This window comes from Desmodus rotundus, chromosome 4 (genome assembly GCF_022682495.2).
Source record: "Desmodus rotundus isolate HL8 chromosome 4, HLdesRot8A.1, whole genome shotgun sequence".
In the NCBI taxonomy this organism is placed as follows: Eukaryota; Metazoa; Chordata; class Mammalia; order Chiroptera; family Phyllostomidae; genus Desmodus; species Desmodus rotundus.
The window spans coordinates 167,202,631-167,218,469 of NC_071390.1; the positions used below are offsets into that span (position 1 = coordinate 167,202,631).

General features: G+C 48.1%; 1 protein-coding gene across 3 annotated transcripts in view; it reads left to right on the forward strand.

Annotated features, from left to right (window-relative positions):
* LGI2 (leucine rich repeat LGI family member 2) overlaps positions 1 to 12,844 on the forward strand; it is a 31,594-nt gene extending 18,750 nt beyond the window's left edge. For all 3 annotated transcript variants that reach the window (XM_024573803.4, XM_053923322.2, XM_045183022.2), the window contains one exon: positions 7,422 to 12,844. In XM_024573803.4, coding sequence (XP_024429571.2) covers positions 7,422 to 8,239 — 818 coding nt within the window. In that variant the 3' untranslated portion in view covers positions 8,240 to 12,844. The remainder of the gene's footprint in view (positions 1 to 7,421) is intronic.
* The last annotated feature ends 2,995 nt before the right edge of the window (positions 12,845 to 15,839 follow it).

A 15,839-nucleotide genomic window follows, 5' to 3' on the forward strand; every position in this document is an offset into this window, starting at 1 on the left:
CCATTGTTGATGAGACCAGAAGCTTTGTGTGGTATCCTGTTTATTGCTGGTGATCCTTTTGAAAGGGAGAGGGTGACAGGTTGCGTGTGGTGGGGGACATTTTCCTGGAGGGGTGAGAAGTGGCCCCTAGAACCCCTTGATCTTGAGCGGTCATGGCTGCCTAAGTCTGCACCAGCTCTGCAGCCGCTACCTGACTCCTTTGACATTTTAAAAGCTGATTGTTAACTAACATGTAACGAACACACTTGTGCTTGTGCATGCATGGGCAGGCACACAGTGTTCGTGCACACACATGTAGACACACATGCAAACACGTGTGCACTCTCTAGCTGTTCTTCCTGCCCCCTTGTCAGGTCCTGGTGATCACTGCTTCCTTTTTTTATAAGTGCAAACAAATAAGAACACATGGCTCTTAGATTCAGGCCTTTGGGACAAGAGTTCATGCTTCTTTCAGCGCTGGCAGGGGATCCCAGGGCCTTAGTGCTACTAAAAATGGATGGTCTATTTGCTTTTTAAATAAGTGGATAAAGTCAAAATAATATTTCAAAGACTTCTCATTTATCAAGTGCAACCTGATAATGATACTAACTTTATAAACAGCATCACAATGGCCCAACTGTTACCCCCTGAGAGAAGCGTTTCCTTTAGCGTTTCCCAATTTGGAGTTAGAGCAGCGTTTTGCTGTTGCAGCAAGAAGCGTATCTAGGTAGAATTTCTGGATGGGGAGGCTCCCAGGAATCTCTCCGGCACCAAGTGGCTTCGCAGCAGGTGCAGGATGCAGAGAGGCAGGGAAAGCGTCGTAACGAGCCTCATCTCGCAGCCCTGAGAGGCCTGTGAGGCGCACATGCAGATGCCACCAAGAGGCCCTTTCAGATGAGCCTCGTTGCTGTCGAGCCATCTGGCCACCTGGTGCTGAGCTCACATTCTTGAGAGCAGCCCTGCTTGTCCAAGTGCAGATTCAGCATAGAGCAGCACAGGTGAACCTGTCCAGGGAAGCTGAGGCCTTCGGACCCTAAACCGAGTCCACATTAAAGGAAAAAGGGAGGCGAGAGAGGGTCTTGCTACCCATGTATTTTTTTCCCTCTTTTCTCTGACTTGGAAGGTAGGTGAAGGGTGAGAGAGCTGGCCCCCCTGTCTTCTGCCATGATATGAGGTGGGAGCAGAGTGATGCTTTGCTCTTGTGCCGGGAGTTCCCAGTGTCCACTTTCATTGCCAGTGCTGGTTGTGGGCCTGCGAGGTGTCAGATGCTGGTTTGTCTCATTGGAAACTCACAGCAACTGCTGGGGGTATTACTGTGGGTTGTCTGCCCTTAGGTAGAGGACAAGAGCCCTCCATTCAAGAGGGAGCTGGCATCCAGACTCTAAAGAGCATGGGTTTTGAAAAGTGACGAATGTGGGTTCTACTCCTGACTCTGCCATGTGCTTGGAAGTCCTGGTGGCCCCCGAAGCTCAGTTTCCTCATCTGCAAAATGGGCAGATACACCCCATGTGGAAGTTGTGAGGGTTGACGAGTGCCAGGCACAGGGCAGGCAGCTCTTCATGCTGGCTTCCTCTTCACTCCATTATGGATGAGTCACTCCACTGTGACTTTTGCAGATAACTTGGCAGAGCCCAGGGTTTCTCACTGGTGCATCACACTCCTTCCCTCTCCCAAGTTGACCTAGGTGGGAAGGGCTGGCACTGCCCTCTACCTACAGCTCATGGAATGCCCGAGTTCAAGCCGTTCATTCATTCATTCCCAGAGATTTCTCGAGCACTTACTCTGAGCCAGACACAGTCTTGGTGCTGGGGCCACAGCAACAAACAAGCCAGATGAAAACCTCCGCCTTCAAGGAGTTTACATTCTAACGGGAGGGAGAGAGAATAAAAAGGACAAATAATTGTAATACATATAACACTTAGATAGCAGCATGCCAAGAAGTGAAATGAAGGTGAGCTGGGTATGGGAGGTTGAAATTTTAGATGGTGTCTGGCAGAGGCCTCATTGAGAAGGTGTTATTTGAGTTAGACCTGTGGGACACGAGGGCTTGATCCACGTGAAGATCTTGGGGAAGAGCATTCCAGACAGAGGGAACAGCAGTGCTAACGTCTAGAGGTGGGAGGGTATCTTTCCTGTTTGGGCAATTCAGGAGGCCAGTTTGGCATGAGCAAAACGATCCAGGTTAGAGTTGCGAAGACAAAGTCAGAGAGGTAAGAAGGGCTGATCCCAGGGCCTTGCAGGTCTTGCAAAGGGCTCAGGCATTTTCTCGGAGGGCTCTACAGAGCCTTGGAGGGCTTCTTGCAGAGATCTGAGGGCGGCCCAGGAAGAGGCAGGTGCCCAGCAGAGTGGTGTGTTGTGTCCAGCTGGGTTGAGAGTAGCCTGTGGGAGGAGGAACAGAAGTGGAAAGAGCGTGAAGGGTTGAGAGGCTGTTGCAAGAATTTCAGGTGGCCACTGATGGTCTGGACCCAACAGAAGTCACACAGGTGGTGGGTAGGAAGTGGTCAATGAGGTCGGAGTGGGTGTGGCCATGGCCAGAGGCAGGGCTGGCTGGACCTTGCTAGTTTCCAGGGATTTCTGTACCCCTCGGCCTCGAAGTTTGAGCCTGAGAGGTGGCAGCCAGTTGCGAAGCTCATTGGGATTCTCTTCACAGCCAAGCTCAAGAAATGAACTCCAACAGTGGTAATTAAGCTTACGAGTGTGAACATCACACTAGTATTTGATAAAAGTGGCTCCAGATCTTTATAGCTGGTGACCTTGGCCAAGCTAGTTAACTTCCATGGGTCACTTTCCTCTGTAAAATGGGAATTTCATGAATTCCCATTTCATCTGTAAAATGGGGGCCATGGTAGCATTATTGGGCCCACGGGAATTGGATGGGGGTAATGGGTATAACACAGCACAGAGCCCGGTATATAGTAAATTCTCAATGAATTGTTGGGAGTGAAAAATAGGTATTTGATTTCCATTCCTTGCCACCACCACTAGGGGAAGCCGCCAGCTGCAGATTGTTTACTCTTTCTTTTCCTTTTTTTTTAAATTGTTGTTCAATTACAGTTGTCTGCACTTTCTCCCCACCCCTCCACCCCATCCCAGCCAAACCCACCTCCCTCCCCTGCCTCCACCTTCCCCCTTGGTTTTGTTCATGTGTCCTTTATAGTAGTTCCTGAAAACCCTTCTCCCCACTATCCCTTCCCCCCTCCCCTCTGTCTATTGTTAGATTGTTCTTAACTTCAAAGTCTCTAGTTATATTTTGTTTGCTTTTTTCTTTTGTTGATTATGTTCCAGTTAAGTACTGGAAGCCACCTAAGTGCCCATCAGCAAATGCGTGTATCAAAAAACTGTGGTACATTTACACAATGGAATTCTATGCAGCAGAGAGAAAGAAGGAGCTTATACCATTTGCGACAGTGTGGATGGAACTGGAGAGCATTATGCTAAGTGAAATAAGCCAGACGGTGAGGGACAAATACCATATGACCTCACCTTTAACTGGAGCATAATCAACAAAAGATTGTTTACTCTTAATGAAAGCACAGAAATCCCTGCAGCAGGGTCCCAACACGCCTGCCTGACATGTACGGCCTGTTTTATGTCATTTATAGATTTCAGATCACATCTTACAATTCAACCGTCTCACTTGCTTATATTTCTCCCTTCACCTGGGTCTCCAGTCTCAAATGCAGCCTCCTACAGGAAGCACTCCTTGATGACCTGATTAGAATACCTGTCTTCTCTCCTCCCTCAGTACATGAATTTCTATTAAACACAGATAACATTCATTGCCACACAATTTTTCACTCAAAGGAAGACAACTAGCATTTATGTATACAGTGATTTATAAGCCTTCTCTCTCGTAAACCGCATAACCTCTTAACGTGTACTATTGTCTCCATTTTATAGTGAAAAAGAGACAGGAACAGGCCTCCTTCCCCCACAGACCCCAACTCTTTGACTTCAATTAAAACCTCTCCACAATGTTCATTAGTGTAGGAACTGGCAGGGATCAGCAGGGAAGGGCCTGAGGGAGATAGGGGAAGGGAGTGTCTGCAGAAGTAGGTGGACCCCTGGGTGCAGGAAGGACCATGGCCAGCTGGACCTGAGCCTGGCCTGAAGGCAGCCCTGCAGCACGCATGTGCTGGGCAGATAGATAAGCAAGGGAACAGCCATGTAGCCACTTGCCCTGAAGAAGACCGAGGCAAATATGGACTGTTTCCCTTCACGGGGCGTGCATGTCTCATTTGTCATCTTGTTTGATCACGGGGTGATCCCAGAGTCAGGCAAGGGCTGGGCAGGATTTTCTCAGTCCTGCCTGGCAAGACTGGAGTTCTGAAGAGTGGGCGGGGGGACATCTGCTTCCTCCCCCGTGACCCCAATGAGCACGGGGCAAAAGGGCCAGCTCCAGCTGTGCATCATCTTCTAGGGGCGCGGGGAACCCATGGTCATGGTCACCCCAAGGTTTTACTCCTCATATCTTTTTCTTTCTACATCTCTTCTCAGCCCTTCTGGTTTTGACTTATTTTGTTTGCCTTTTGATGTCTGTATACAAAGTATGGTCCAGTCTCTATTCTCTCTTTCCTACGTTAGACCACACACACGCACACACACGATGATCTCCGCTCCTACTGACACCTCCGTGCAGGGAGGCACTGTGGAGCATTCCTAAAGCATGTGTTCTATCTGCCTCAGGGGCCCCTCCACTGAGGCCGCCAGGCCAGGAGGGTGCTTCTGGGCAGCAGGGACCTCCACGGCCAGGTGGTTCGGGAAGGAGACCAGGAGCACGCACTCTCAATTAGAGTCTGCCGTGGGGGGTGGGGGGGAGGAGTCAGTCCAGCTTTCGAAGAGCAGCTTGGTAGTTTAAACCCAGAAGCCTTTAAAAATGTGCACAATGTTTGACTCAGCAAACACCGAAGAACACTGCCAGATGGTTTTCCAAAAAAGATTTCTCTACGAGGAAGCATGTTACTCACAATAATGAAAGGCTAGAAATAACTGCAATGCCCAACAATAGGGGACTAGTTAAACTATGGTGCATTCATGCAGTAGAGTTCTGTGTAGTATTTAAAAATCTAGTTACAGAAGAAGCAATAACATGGAAAAATGTTCACAACATACCGGTCAAGTGAAAAGCACGTAGGTTATAGGAAACCTGTGTATATATACTATAAGCTCAAACTTATTTTTAAAAAGTGCATTTGTATATGAGCATAGATTGAGGTTAATACATCAAGATATAATTATTTCAGCATTTGCAATACCAGTGATTTCGATTTTCTTCTTTGTGCCTTTCAGTATGTGGTTGACGGAGTGTAGACTGGAGCCAGACTAGGTAGAGATGGATTTCCCATCTCTATCACATTCTAGCTGTGTGACCTTGTGTAAGCATTGTGCCTCAGTTTCACCCTTTGTAAAATGGGGATCATGATAACAGTAGTATTTGCCTCATCTTGTCGGTATAAGGATTGAATGAGTAAAAATACATATAAAGTGCTTAGTGCAGTGCTTGGTCATAGTACACACTTTGTAAGTGTTACCTATTATTACTATTTTTAAAACTTGCTTTGGTGAACATTTAAAACTTGGATACTCAGAAAAAATGCAATACGCAGAGGAAAGGGACCAGGTTCTTGCATGAAGGCCAGCGTAGTGAAAGAGAAAAGTTAACACCGCTGTAAAAACCACCTACTGTCTGCCCCCAGAGTTATTACCGAGAACAGAAACTGGGTGGCTTCCCTTGCAATTTACAGATCAGATGCACTTTGGTCCAAATTGCCTAGAAAACTAGAGGAAAGAACTTTTAATAAAATGACGTAGATGGAGGTCAATACTTTTGAAACATGGGTGGTCCTATTGCTTGCTGGCTGGAATGGGGAGGATGGTGGGGGTCGCCTGGGGGTCTGAAAGCAGAGTGGGAGAGGTTGGTAGGAGGTGGCCCAGACCTTTGGGGGAGTCACTGCTGAAAATGTTCCCTTTTGCTGCAAAGGTCTAGTTTTGTGCTGCCTGGGCCACATCATCCGATCATTGCTCTCCAACAGACGTTTGGGCAATGGGCAGTCTCTCAGGGAGCTAGGTCTTTTGATTATCGAGACAGTCGCTTCAGTGACTCGGTAATGATGGCTGCTAGTTACCAACTCCTTGTGTGCGGGCGCTCTGAACTAAAACCCGAACGAGGACACGTCTCACTGCGTCTCTGTGGCAGCCCTGTAAGGTCGGGGCTGGCCGCATCCTGAGTCTCGTTTCATAGATGAGGAGCCTGAGCACACAGTGTCTGGGTGACTGGCCCGGGGTCACAAAGCTTTTCAGGTCCGGGGCTTCGTTTGGAACCCTGGGCAGTGGTCTGGAGCCACAGGGTTTAACACCATGCTGCCTCGGTTTCATTTAGCTCTGGAAATCAGGAGAGGCCAAGTGTCTTCAAGAGCCCTCATTAACAATGTTCGCCCCTGCCTATGAGGCCTCAGGCCTCCCTTTAACACCGGCTCCCCACCCCCACCCCCACCCGCTGAGAGAGGAAGCCCGTTTAATGGCCTCATGCTGCCCTGTGGAGTTGGGAACAGTTTTTTGAACAGCATGAAGACAATCCCTTTGGTGTGGCAGTGAATTTCCTGAATTGGACGCCTGCCTCTAAAGACTTGGAGACCCAGGTGACCAGCATTTCCCTATTTCTATGGAGCCGCCATGCATTAAAGAGGGTTTAAAATTCTTTAATTATGGGAAAACAGAGATAGCGTAACATCGGCCACCTTAACCGTTTTGAAGTGTACTGTTCAGCTGTGTTAAGTACATTCACGTTACCGTGCAGCCGCACTCGAGAACCTTTCGTCTGGAAATACTGAACATTGACAGCCATTAAACAATAGCTCTCCACTGTCCCCTCCTCCCAGACCAGGCCGCCACCCTCTACTTCCGGTCTCTGTGGGTCTCACTACTCTAGGTACCTCATATAAGTGGAATCGTACGGCATTTGTTTATTTGTGAACTGGCTTATTTCACTTGACTAACGTCCTCACCACCCATCCACGGTGTAGCACGAGTCAGAATTTCCTTCCTTTTAAAGGCTGAATAATGCTCCATTGTAGGGACAACCCACATTTGCTTATGCATTCATCCCTCAGTGGATACCTGGGTTGCTTTCGCCTCTTGGCTATTGCCAAGAACAATGGCAATGGCAGTGGCAATGGAACAATGCTTCTGTGGACATGGGTGTACACATCTCTCTTTAAGACCCTGCTCTGAATTCTTTTGGCTAAGGATCCAGAGATAGAATTTCTGGATCATATGATAATTCTTTGTTTAATTTTTCCATGGTTTAATGTTTCTGTGGTTTCCATAGGAGGTGCCCCATTACACGTTTGTCACCAACAGTTCCTCAGGGTCCCAATGTCACCGTGGAGGAGCACCTGTAACCGTGGCTGCCCTAACCCCCTCTCCTTTCTTCTGGAGCACAGGTCAGTCCATCGTGGGCTGTAAGGCCATCCTCATCGACGACCAGGTCTTCGTGGTGGTGGCCCAGCTCTTTGGCGGTTCTCATATTTACAAGTACGACGAGAGCTGGACCAAGTTTGTCAAATTCCAAGACATCGAAGTCTCTCGCATTTCCAAGCCCAACGACATCGAGCTGTTTCAGATTGATGAGGAGACGTTCTTCGTCATTGCCGACAGCTCGAAAGCCGGCCTGTCGACGGTTTACAAGTGGAACAGCAAAGGGTTCTACTCGTACCAATCTCTACATGAGTGGTTCAGGGACACGGACGCGGAGTTCGTGGACATCGACGGGAAATCGCACCTGATCCTGTCCAGCCGCTCCCAGGTCCCCATCATCCTGCAGTGGAATAAAAGCTCCAAGAAGTTTGTCCCCCACAGTGATATCCCCAACATGGAGGATGTGCTGGCTGTGAAGAGCTTCCGGATGCAGAACGCCCTCTACCTCTCCCTCACCCGCTTCATCGGGGACTCCAGGGTCATGAGGTGGAACAGTAAGCAGTTTGTGGAGATCCAGGCTCTCCCCTCCCGGGGGGCCATGGCCCTGCAGCCCTTTTCTTTCAAAGAGAACCACTACCTGGCCCTGGGCAGTGACTATACGTTCTCTCAGATCTACCAGTGGGATAAAGAGAAGCAGCTATTCAAGAAATTTAAGGAGATTTATGTGCAGGCACCTCGTTGCTTCACAGCGGTCTCTACTGATAGGAGAGATTTCTTTTTTGCATCCAGTTTCAAAGGGAAAACAAAGATTTTTGAACACATAGTGGTTGACTTAAGCTTGTGAAAGGTGTGCTAGATGAATGTGAGAGACACATAGCACTAGCTCTCCCGAGACAGGACAAGGACAAAAATTTAAAAAGAAGCCAGGTTCTGAGGTCTGAAATTAAACATGCATTGGGAAAATAGTTAGAATTTTTCAAACTTTTAGAACTCACATTTTAATCAGGGATTGCATTTATTGGCTAACTGCATGACATGCCCATTCTCCCATTAAAAAAAAAACAACCCATCTTAAAGCCTGTAATTCTTGAGAAAAGAGTATAGTATTAACTCTTACCATCTAGGAAAGGAATGTGCTTTTTTTTTTTTTTTAAATGAGAAAATTGGATAAGATGTGACAGCTCTTAAAATGAACAATTTTTAAAAAAGACCAAACAAACTATGGGCCTTTCTCATCCTGTTTTAGCAATCTTTCTAGTAAGAACTCTTAAAGCCAAAGTCAGCTGAAAAGATTTGCTGATGATAAGTTTAAAAATCTGATAACACTCAGCAGTGCTATTTTGAGCCATCCCAATTTCCCGAACCTGCCCCCCCACCTTATTAGCCAAACCCTGGCTATTTATTTCATTGGCTCATATGGATGCTTGTCAGGGGCGTGTCAACAAATAGTGTTTGACAAATGGCCTCCTCTGCTACAAAGAAAATATTCTGCTGATACATGTCTAGGCCCAGCACAGGCTGTGGGCCCAGGAGTGAGACAAAGGAGTTACTTTCTCCTTTTGTGGTTCAGAGCTGACCCCCGTGGTGGCAGGAGAAACAGTGCTTATTTGATGCTCTCCGAGACTCACCTGCTTCTCCGACCCCGTCCTTTGAGGGTGCGGGTAACCAGCAGACAGCCCGGAGACTGCATGGTGCTTTTTATTCTGTCCTGTGGAGCAGGTATTTCCATCTGGGGAGAATTTTTGAAGTAAGATTTTGTGGAGTCAGGGAGGACTTGACACAAATCTCGATGTACTTTGAAACCGAGTGATAGCCCTTTGACTGATGCATGTCTTTGCCCTCTGGACAACTTAATATTCCAAGTAATTGAACAGCAATCTACCTACCTGCCCACCTGCCTACCTCCCTACTCATGTAACAGTCTGCTTTGTTGATGTGCTGATATTGCTGCTGCCAGCACAGCCCTTCCCAAGGTGCTATAGCACCAAACTGTAGAAGGTGGGGTACTCTGGATGGCACGCTCCTTCCTCTCCCTGTCCTTTGCTCAGTGGGGGCCATGTGCTGCCAGGGGGGCTCATCCCATACAGGATGGGGGTGGGGACCAGCTGATCAGTAGGGACCAGCTTTGGAGCCAGACACTCTGAACCCCACAGAGTGGGTCCGCACCCAGGGGCCCAGGTGGACTGTTTCAATGGGCCTCTCTGGTGTAGACCTCCGGGAAGATCATCGTGGGGCGGTGGGGGAGTCTGCTGTTGTGGAAGGGTCCCAGGGGATGTTCTGCCTGGTTAGCTGGGTCTCTTCAGAGAACATGAAGTGAATGCTTTTCAGGAGTGGCTCTCAAAGAGTAACCCACAACTTCTAGCCACGAGCGCAGCATAATCATTGTGCTGTATTGTTATTTCTTTTAGTGATTTTCTGTTGGCCAAGTCACGAGTAGGTAGATGTTTTGCCGCAGATATGAATGTGTTTGTTGTTTCCAGACTTTAAGCAATGCAGATCGAGGCAATAAATAGCACTTAGAGAACAATGCGTTGATGTCACCGCAGCTCTCTTGGGTACATTCTGGGACTGTAGGCTGAGGGCTTCCAGCCTAGGACACCAGGGGTTTTAACGAACGAACTCATCCACACAGTGGCTTTGTTGCTTGAAACATTCCTACTAAGCACCAAACGAATAGGAGAAAAGTGGTGGGTTTTTATCTTTTAAAGCACAAGTGACTCTTTCTCTTTCTTCTGCGTTCTTGTGCCTTCCTGGTTGTCTGAATGGACAGCAAACGCCCAGCTCCCTGCACCGGGCAGGCTGAAAGTGGGCTAGCTCTGCTGTTTCTCGGCTGTCAAGATGGGCAAACTATTCTATCTGGCACACGGCAGCCCTCAGACAAGGCTAGGTGGGAAAACAGGCTCTGGGCAAATAAGTAGGAGACGTTTAGACGGTGCTGGGGCCAGATTGAAATGATGTCCCGATTCAGATGTTTGTAGAGAAGGCACCTGGTCCATCGTCACAGTGCTGCCTCTACTGAGCAGCGCACCAGCTTCCCAGCTTCACCTCTGAGGGTGAAATTAGGGGCTAACCATATGCACTCACCACCCTGGTCCCCAGTGCCCAGAATCTTGAAAACCGGGGATAATAGGGTGCTGGGCTAGGTGTGGGGACAGGTGGGGGGACTTGCAGAGTCCAGGTGAGACAGGGTGAAAGAAAAATCTAAAGCTTATGATGGGGGTGGGGGTCAGAGGGTGAGAGAGTGGGCAAGCCACTCAGCTGCAATCAGAATTTCTTTTCTTTTACCTGCTTGTCTAAAAACTTTCAGGCAGGATTCGAGTCTGCAGCCTGCAGAGTCCCTGCGCTGAGGGAGGAGATATTTGTTCTGGCCGACTTACTTAAGGAGTGTAGATGTTCTTGGCGCGAGGCGAGGGAAGCTTTGCTTCATTAATCTTACTGCTCCATCCCAAGAGTCCCTCAAGTTTTAAACAATTTCTGCAAGAAGATTTCTTCCAGTAATAATGTGAGAGGAAAAAAAATGAGCAACGACAAAAATCCAAAGCCGAGGGACATGGGGGACCATCCCTGTGGAGGGAGCTTTAGGAGGGGATGTGCTTCTTTCTCCATCCATTCCCATCACCCACTGGTCGATCATCTTAGCTTGTTTTCTCTTTACAGCCTTGGTGGCTGGGCTCCCACACCAAGTCCCTCCACATGGCCATGTGGCCAGGATACACAGCCTTAAAGCGAGGACTTGTCCCCAAAAGCCATGGAGCCAGGAATAGATCTCTTATCAGGACTCTAAAAATAAGCCTTCTGTGTGGATGGCGCTGTGCTCATGGGCGGTGGGTAATAAGGCCAACTTGTATTTCAGCAAAGCTTCATATTTTTCAACATATATTTGTGTTCATCTCATTTGCTCATAAAGAGTTCTTCAGTTGATTGGAGGGCACATATTATTCCAATTTCGGAGAGAAGGAAATAGACCCAGACATTCTAAGTCAATTGCTCACTCGAAATTAGCCAATGGAGAGCCGCGAGCCTAGAACTTCCCCTCCGAGCAGCAGGCCTTGTGCTTTCTTTCTGTGACTCTGCCGTGTCCTCTGAGCAAAAACGTTCTAATCGTGGTTTTGAATATAGCAGCACCTTGAGATAAAATGAAAAGTGGAACAAAATGTGCATAGCCTGAAGGGAAATAGTGCTGAATAGACACCATCCAATCAACCGGTCCATTTAACAATTAAACACCACGGAACCGCCGTTACAGGCACGCCCCCACTCTTGAATGTCTTCCAGAAGTTTCAGATAATGTTCTGTTCTAAAGGCGGTTTCTAGCTGGCACGGTTGTCTCTCCCCTCACATACCTGTGGGAAGGATGCTGAGGTCGAGACGCATCTGGTTCTTGTCACAATGTCCACAAGATAAACAAGAACAGTTCCGTGAGAGGGGAAGCCGAGAACTTGAATGCATGAGTGATGATGAATTGCTCCGGGCTGCCATCAGCCTTTGGGGAGCGCACTAGAAATGGCAGGGTTGCATTTTTCTCCCCCACGGAGTGAGAGGCTGCATATTTTTAGGAAAGAAATCAGTGTGGGCTGCTGGAGGTTTGGCTGCCAGGAACACTCAGGATGGAAATTTCTCCACTGGGGTATAATGAAAGAGAGAGGAAGGTCTGCGGGAGGGCAGTCTGTTTGCATGCCACCTAACGAAAGCGTCTTGAACTGGCTTTCCGATTCTTCTACAGAAGCCTCAGCCCCTGGCTCGCAGCTTTAGAAGAGTTCTTCAATTAGGCAGTGGCCAGAGGTTCTGTTCAACAGCACCCTGGACTACAGGGCAATGATCTAGTTGTTGACACAGTGAGTAAGACGGCCTGGGCCTGGGGGAAAAGTAAAGGAAATGGGCAGAAAAGCAGGGCAGATGGCTGTGGTGGAGGAAACTCTTTGGGGAAAGTGGAAATAAGCTGGAAGAAAAGAAAAAGTCATAATGATTTTCTTTGCCTCAGCAAGGCAAATAGACGGTGGAATGATCAGGCAAATTAATAGCATCCCAATTATTCACAAAGAAAACCAATTATAACACTAATTAGAATAAGAAGTATCTGGAAAGCTACTGAAATCTAAACCGAGGCACTCTTATCCTTACATTACACCATTGCTTGTGTGAGAATCTGCCTTTTTTCTAGTAGGAAACTATGCATTCCCCATCAGCCCCTTCGACTATCAGGAATGTACACGACCTGTGATAAAATAGGCCAATGTGCCATTTGGTACCATTTTTTATGTATTTTAAACGCATAATTTAGGCAAAGTAAGAATAGTTCATGTGTATATGAAAGCGGATTTTGCAGTGTGTGAGCTACAATGAATTCATTTTAAGGCTGAATATATATTTAGCTCTTCTTGGTAAATAGAGTTAACAAATGATATGCCTCTTAATTCGATCCATTCTGTAAACCTCTGAATAAAGAGTAGCTCCTGCCTATTACAGCTTTGATCTCTGGTCTGCTTGAGTGTGGATACGTCCCCCTGAGTCACAGAGTTGAAGGGATGACTGCCCGGCCTGTTGAGGAAGAGCAGAGGGTGGCCATGTGTGCTCATGGTTCACTTCCTGTTTCCCTGGACGATGGGCACCGCAGGGGCCTTTTGCGTCTTCTAGTTGCAAACTGTAAACTCACAAAGAGTCACCGAAGATCTTTCCAGTTGCGCCTTTACCTGACTTGCAGAATCAGAATTTGACAGACTGACAAAGAACTCTAGGAATCTTTGGGTGTCTTCTGACTCCACTCGGTAAGGAGATGAGATTGCAAGACCTCATGGGTTGGATTGAACCACGAACAGCGGGCAGGGCAGGAGTTTTGACTTGTTCTCTGTATGTCTGGGACCTAACCTGCTATACCCCAGGCATTCAGTAAAGGTTGCTGCATGCCTCTACCTCTTTAATCTAAGACCCATTTAGTTTGGTTGGACAAATGAAGGGTCAAAAACTCAAAACACATACGACTCTGTACCTACTGTGTGCCAAGCACGTTGATGCACTGTGGGACTTTTAAGAAGTGCAAGAACAGCGTCTCACTCTCATGGGACTCACAATCCCATTAGGAGGCAAAATCATAATGGCCTGAGTCCATAGTCACGGCACAAGGTCTCTGTACTGTGCTGTATTCCAAGGCGGTGAGTAGCTAATTATGCCATAAACAAAACAGGGGTGATCATCGAATGTTCCCCAACTGGTACGGCATGTGCAATGAATTTGGTTTTTGTTGCTATGTAACAAATGACCACAAGTGTAGGGGCTTAAAACAAAACATGTTCGTGAGCTCCTGGTGCTGGTGTGTCCACCACAGGCACCCACAAACAGAATGGATGCCCAGCTGACCAGAATAGATATTAACCAGAAACCACCACTGACCTGGGCCCAGTGCGTTCCTGTGGGATGTGAGCTGTGAATACGGACGTTAAATGCACAGGAGAAAATGTCCCTCCTGGACAAGTTCTCTTTTGAGCATGATAAAGGTGGAAAAGGAGCCTGGTTCCTTTTCATTATTGTTTTACCGTTAAATCATTGCTTGTGGAGAAGTATGAAAAAACACAGTTTTTCCAAACTTGCAAGTCAGAAACTCATTAATCCCAATATCTTGGTGCATTTCATCTTAAACCTCAATGCTTTGTGTAAATTGCCCAGTGCCGACCATGTGCCCATTATCAAGGCAAGTACACGTATTTTCTCTGCTTCTCAGAGAGCTAATTGAGGGCTAACTGTCTAAGAAGAATTGGAGGCATAAGTAATGTGTCACTTTCATTGATCACCTATTCCCACAGATGGCTTCTTTACCTGCCTCCCAGGCAGGACAACCCTCTACTGAGCAGGGTCTAATTGGCACGAATGACTTTTCCCAACAAATTGGTAGCCCCTCAGAGGCTGAAGACTTTAGACGAACCCCACCTCGTGGCCACTGCCCCAGGCAGTCTCTTGTTAAACCTGAGCTGCTTCTGCCCTCAGCCAGACAGCAAACCAAAGCAACTCAGGAAAAGAGGCCTTCAGTAATGGACGCGTACCCCAGAGTCCCCAGTACTTTCTGAAATTCGTACGTGAGCCCTGAAGAACATTCTCCTGCATACACCTCCAGGTATCTGCTCCAGGAAGTCTACTAGGAACCAAGAGAAAAAGTCCAGCTGTGTCCTTTCGCTTTGCAATAAATAATTGTTAGGGCAGAGAGAGAGAGAGAAAGCTGCCCTGGTTTCCGGTCCCTCTCCACCTCACCATGTCCACCATCCCCTGAAGTCGCCCAGAGCTGCGATCAGCATCTCTACTCCGTAGGACTGAGAGACGCCAGGTTGCATCACCAGCCCAGTGAGCCCTGTCCTCTCCCTCTTTTCTCTCAAGGGCAGCGTGGGCTGAAGGGCTTGTGGATGTCAGGTTGGGGCCTGGAGGGGAAGAGCAGCCTTGGCTCTTGTCCTGGCCCCAGGCTCAACTCTGCTCTGCCCTGGTGTGATTTGCTCCCAATCTTCTGCCTTTGTTTTGAGGGTTGTGTCTGACCCAGGGAAAGATGACATTGCTCTGAAGACCGTCCAGGATACTCAGCCTGTCACTAGCTGCTAGGGACTGAATGTGTGTGTCCCCCCTAGAATCCATCTGTTGAAGGCTAACCCCAATGCGATGGTATTCGGAGATGAGGCTTTTGGGAGGTGAGTAGGTCGTGAGAGTGGAGCCCTCAGGAAGGGGATGAGTGCCCTTAGAGAAAGAAGAAGAAACACGTGATCTCTCTGCGCCCTGTCATGCGAGGGTATAAGGAAAGGCAGTCATCTGCAAGCCAGATGTGGGCTCTCCCCGGACACCTAATCTGCCAGCACCTTGGTCTTGGACTTCCAGCCTCCAGAACTATGAGAAGTAAATTCCTGTTTATAAGCCATCCAGTCTATGGTATTCTGTTAGAGCAGCCTGAACTAAGACACAAGCCCCTATTCTTTAAAGACTGTACCCATTGAGAAATGGGAGAATGTCAGAATAGCACCTTTATTATTGCTAAGGGTTAGATTGGAGACTGTGGCTTACTATCTGCAGGCAGGTGGGTTTCCTAACACAGAACCCCAAAGCAGACAGACATACCTGGCCGCAGACTCAGAGTGTGGAGAAGCAGGGGGCACACTCACTCTCAGCATGCACATTGGGAGGGGCAAGGGAGGCCGGCTTCAGCATGTCCAGTTTCTCTGTCTGCACTCACCAGCCACAGTAGGACATCCCATGCTGGCTTGGGAGGGGAGTGAAGCGTGCAGGTTGGCGCTGGGAGCAGCATGCTCTTGGGGTGTCCCCCACAGGGAAGGCCACACCAGGAGTGGGGAAGAAGCCTTTTTGCCCCCTGACGTCAACACCTCGGGACTAGGCAATGTGTCTTTATCCTTGAGCAGATCTGGGGAGCTCAAGCTTTCCATTTCTTAGGGTCTTTTTGCAAGTTGTCCACAGAGCAG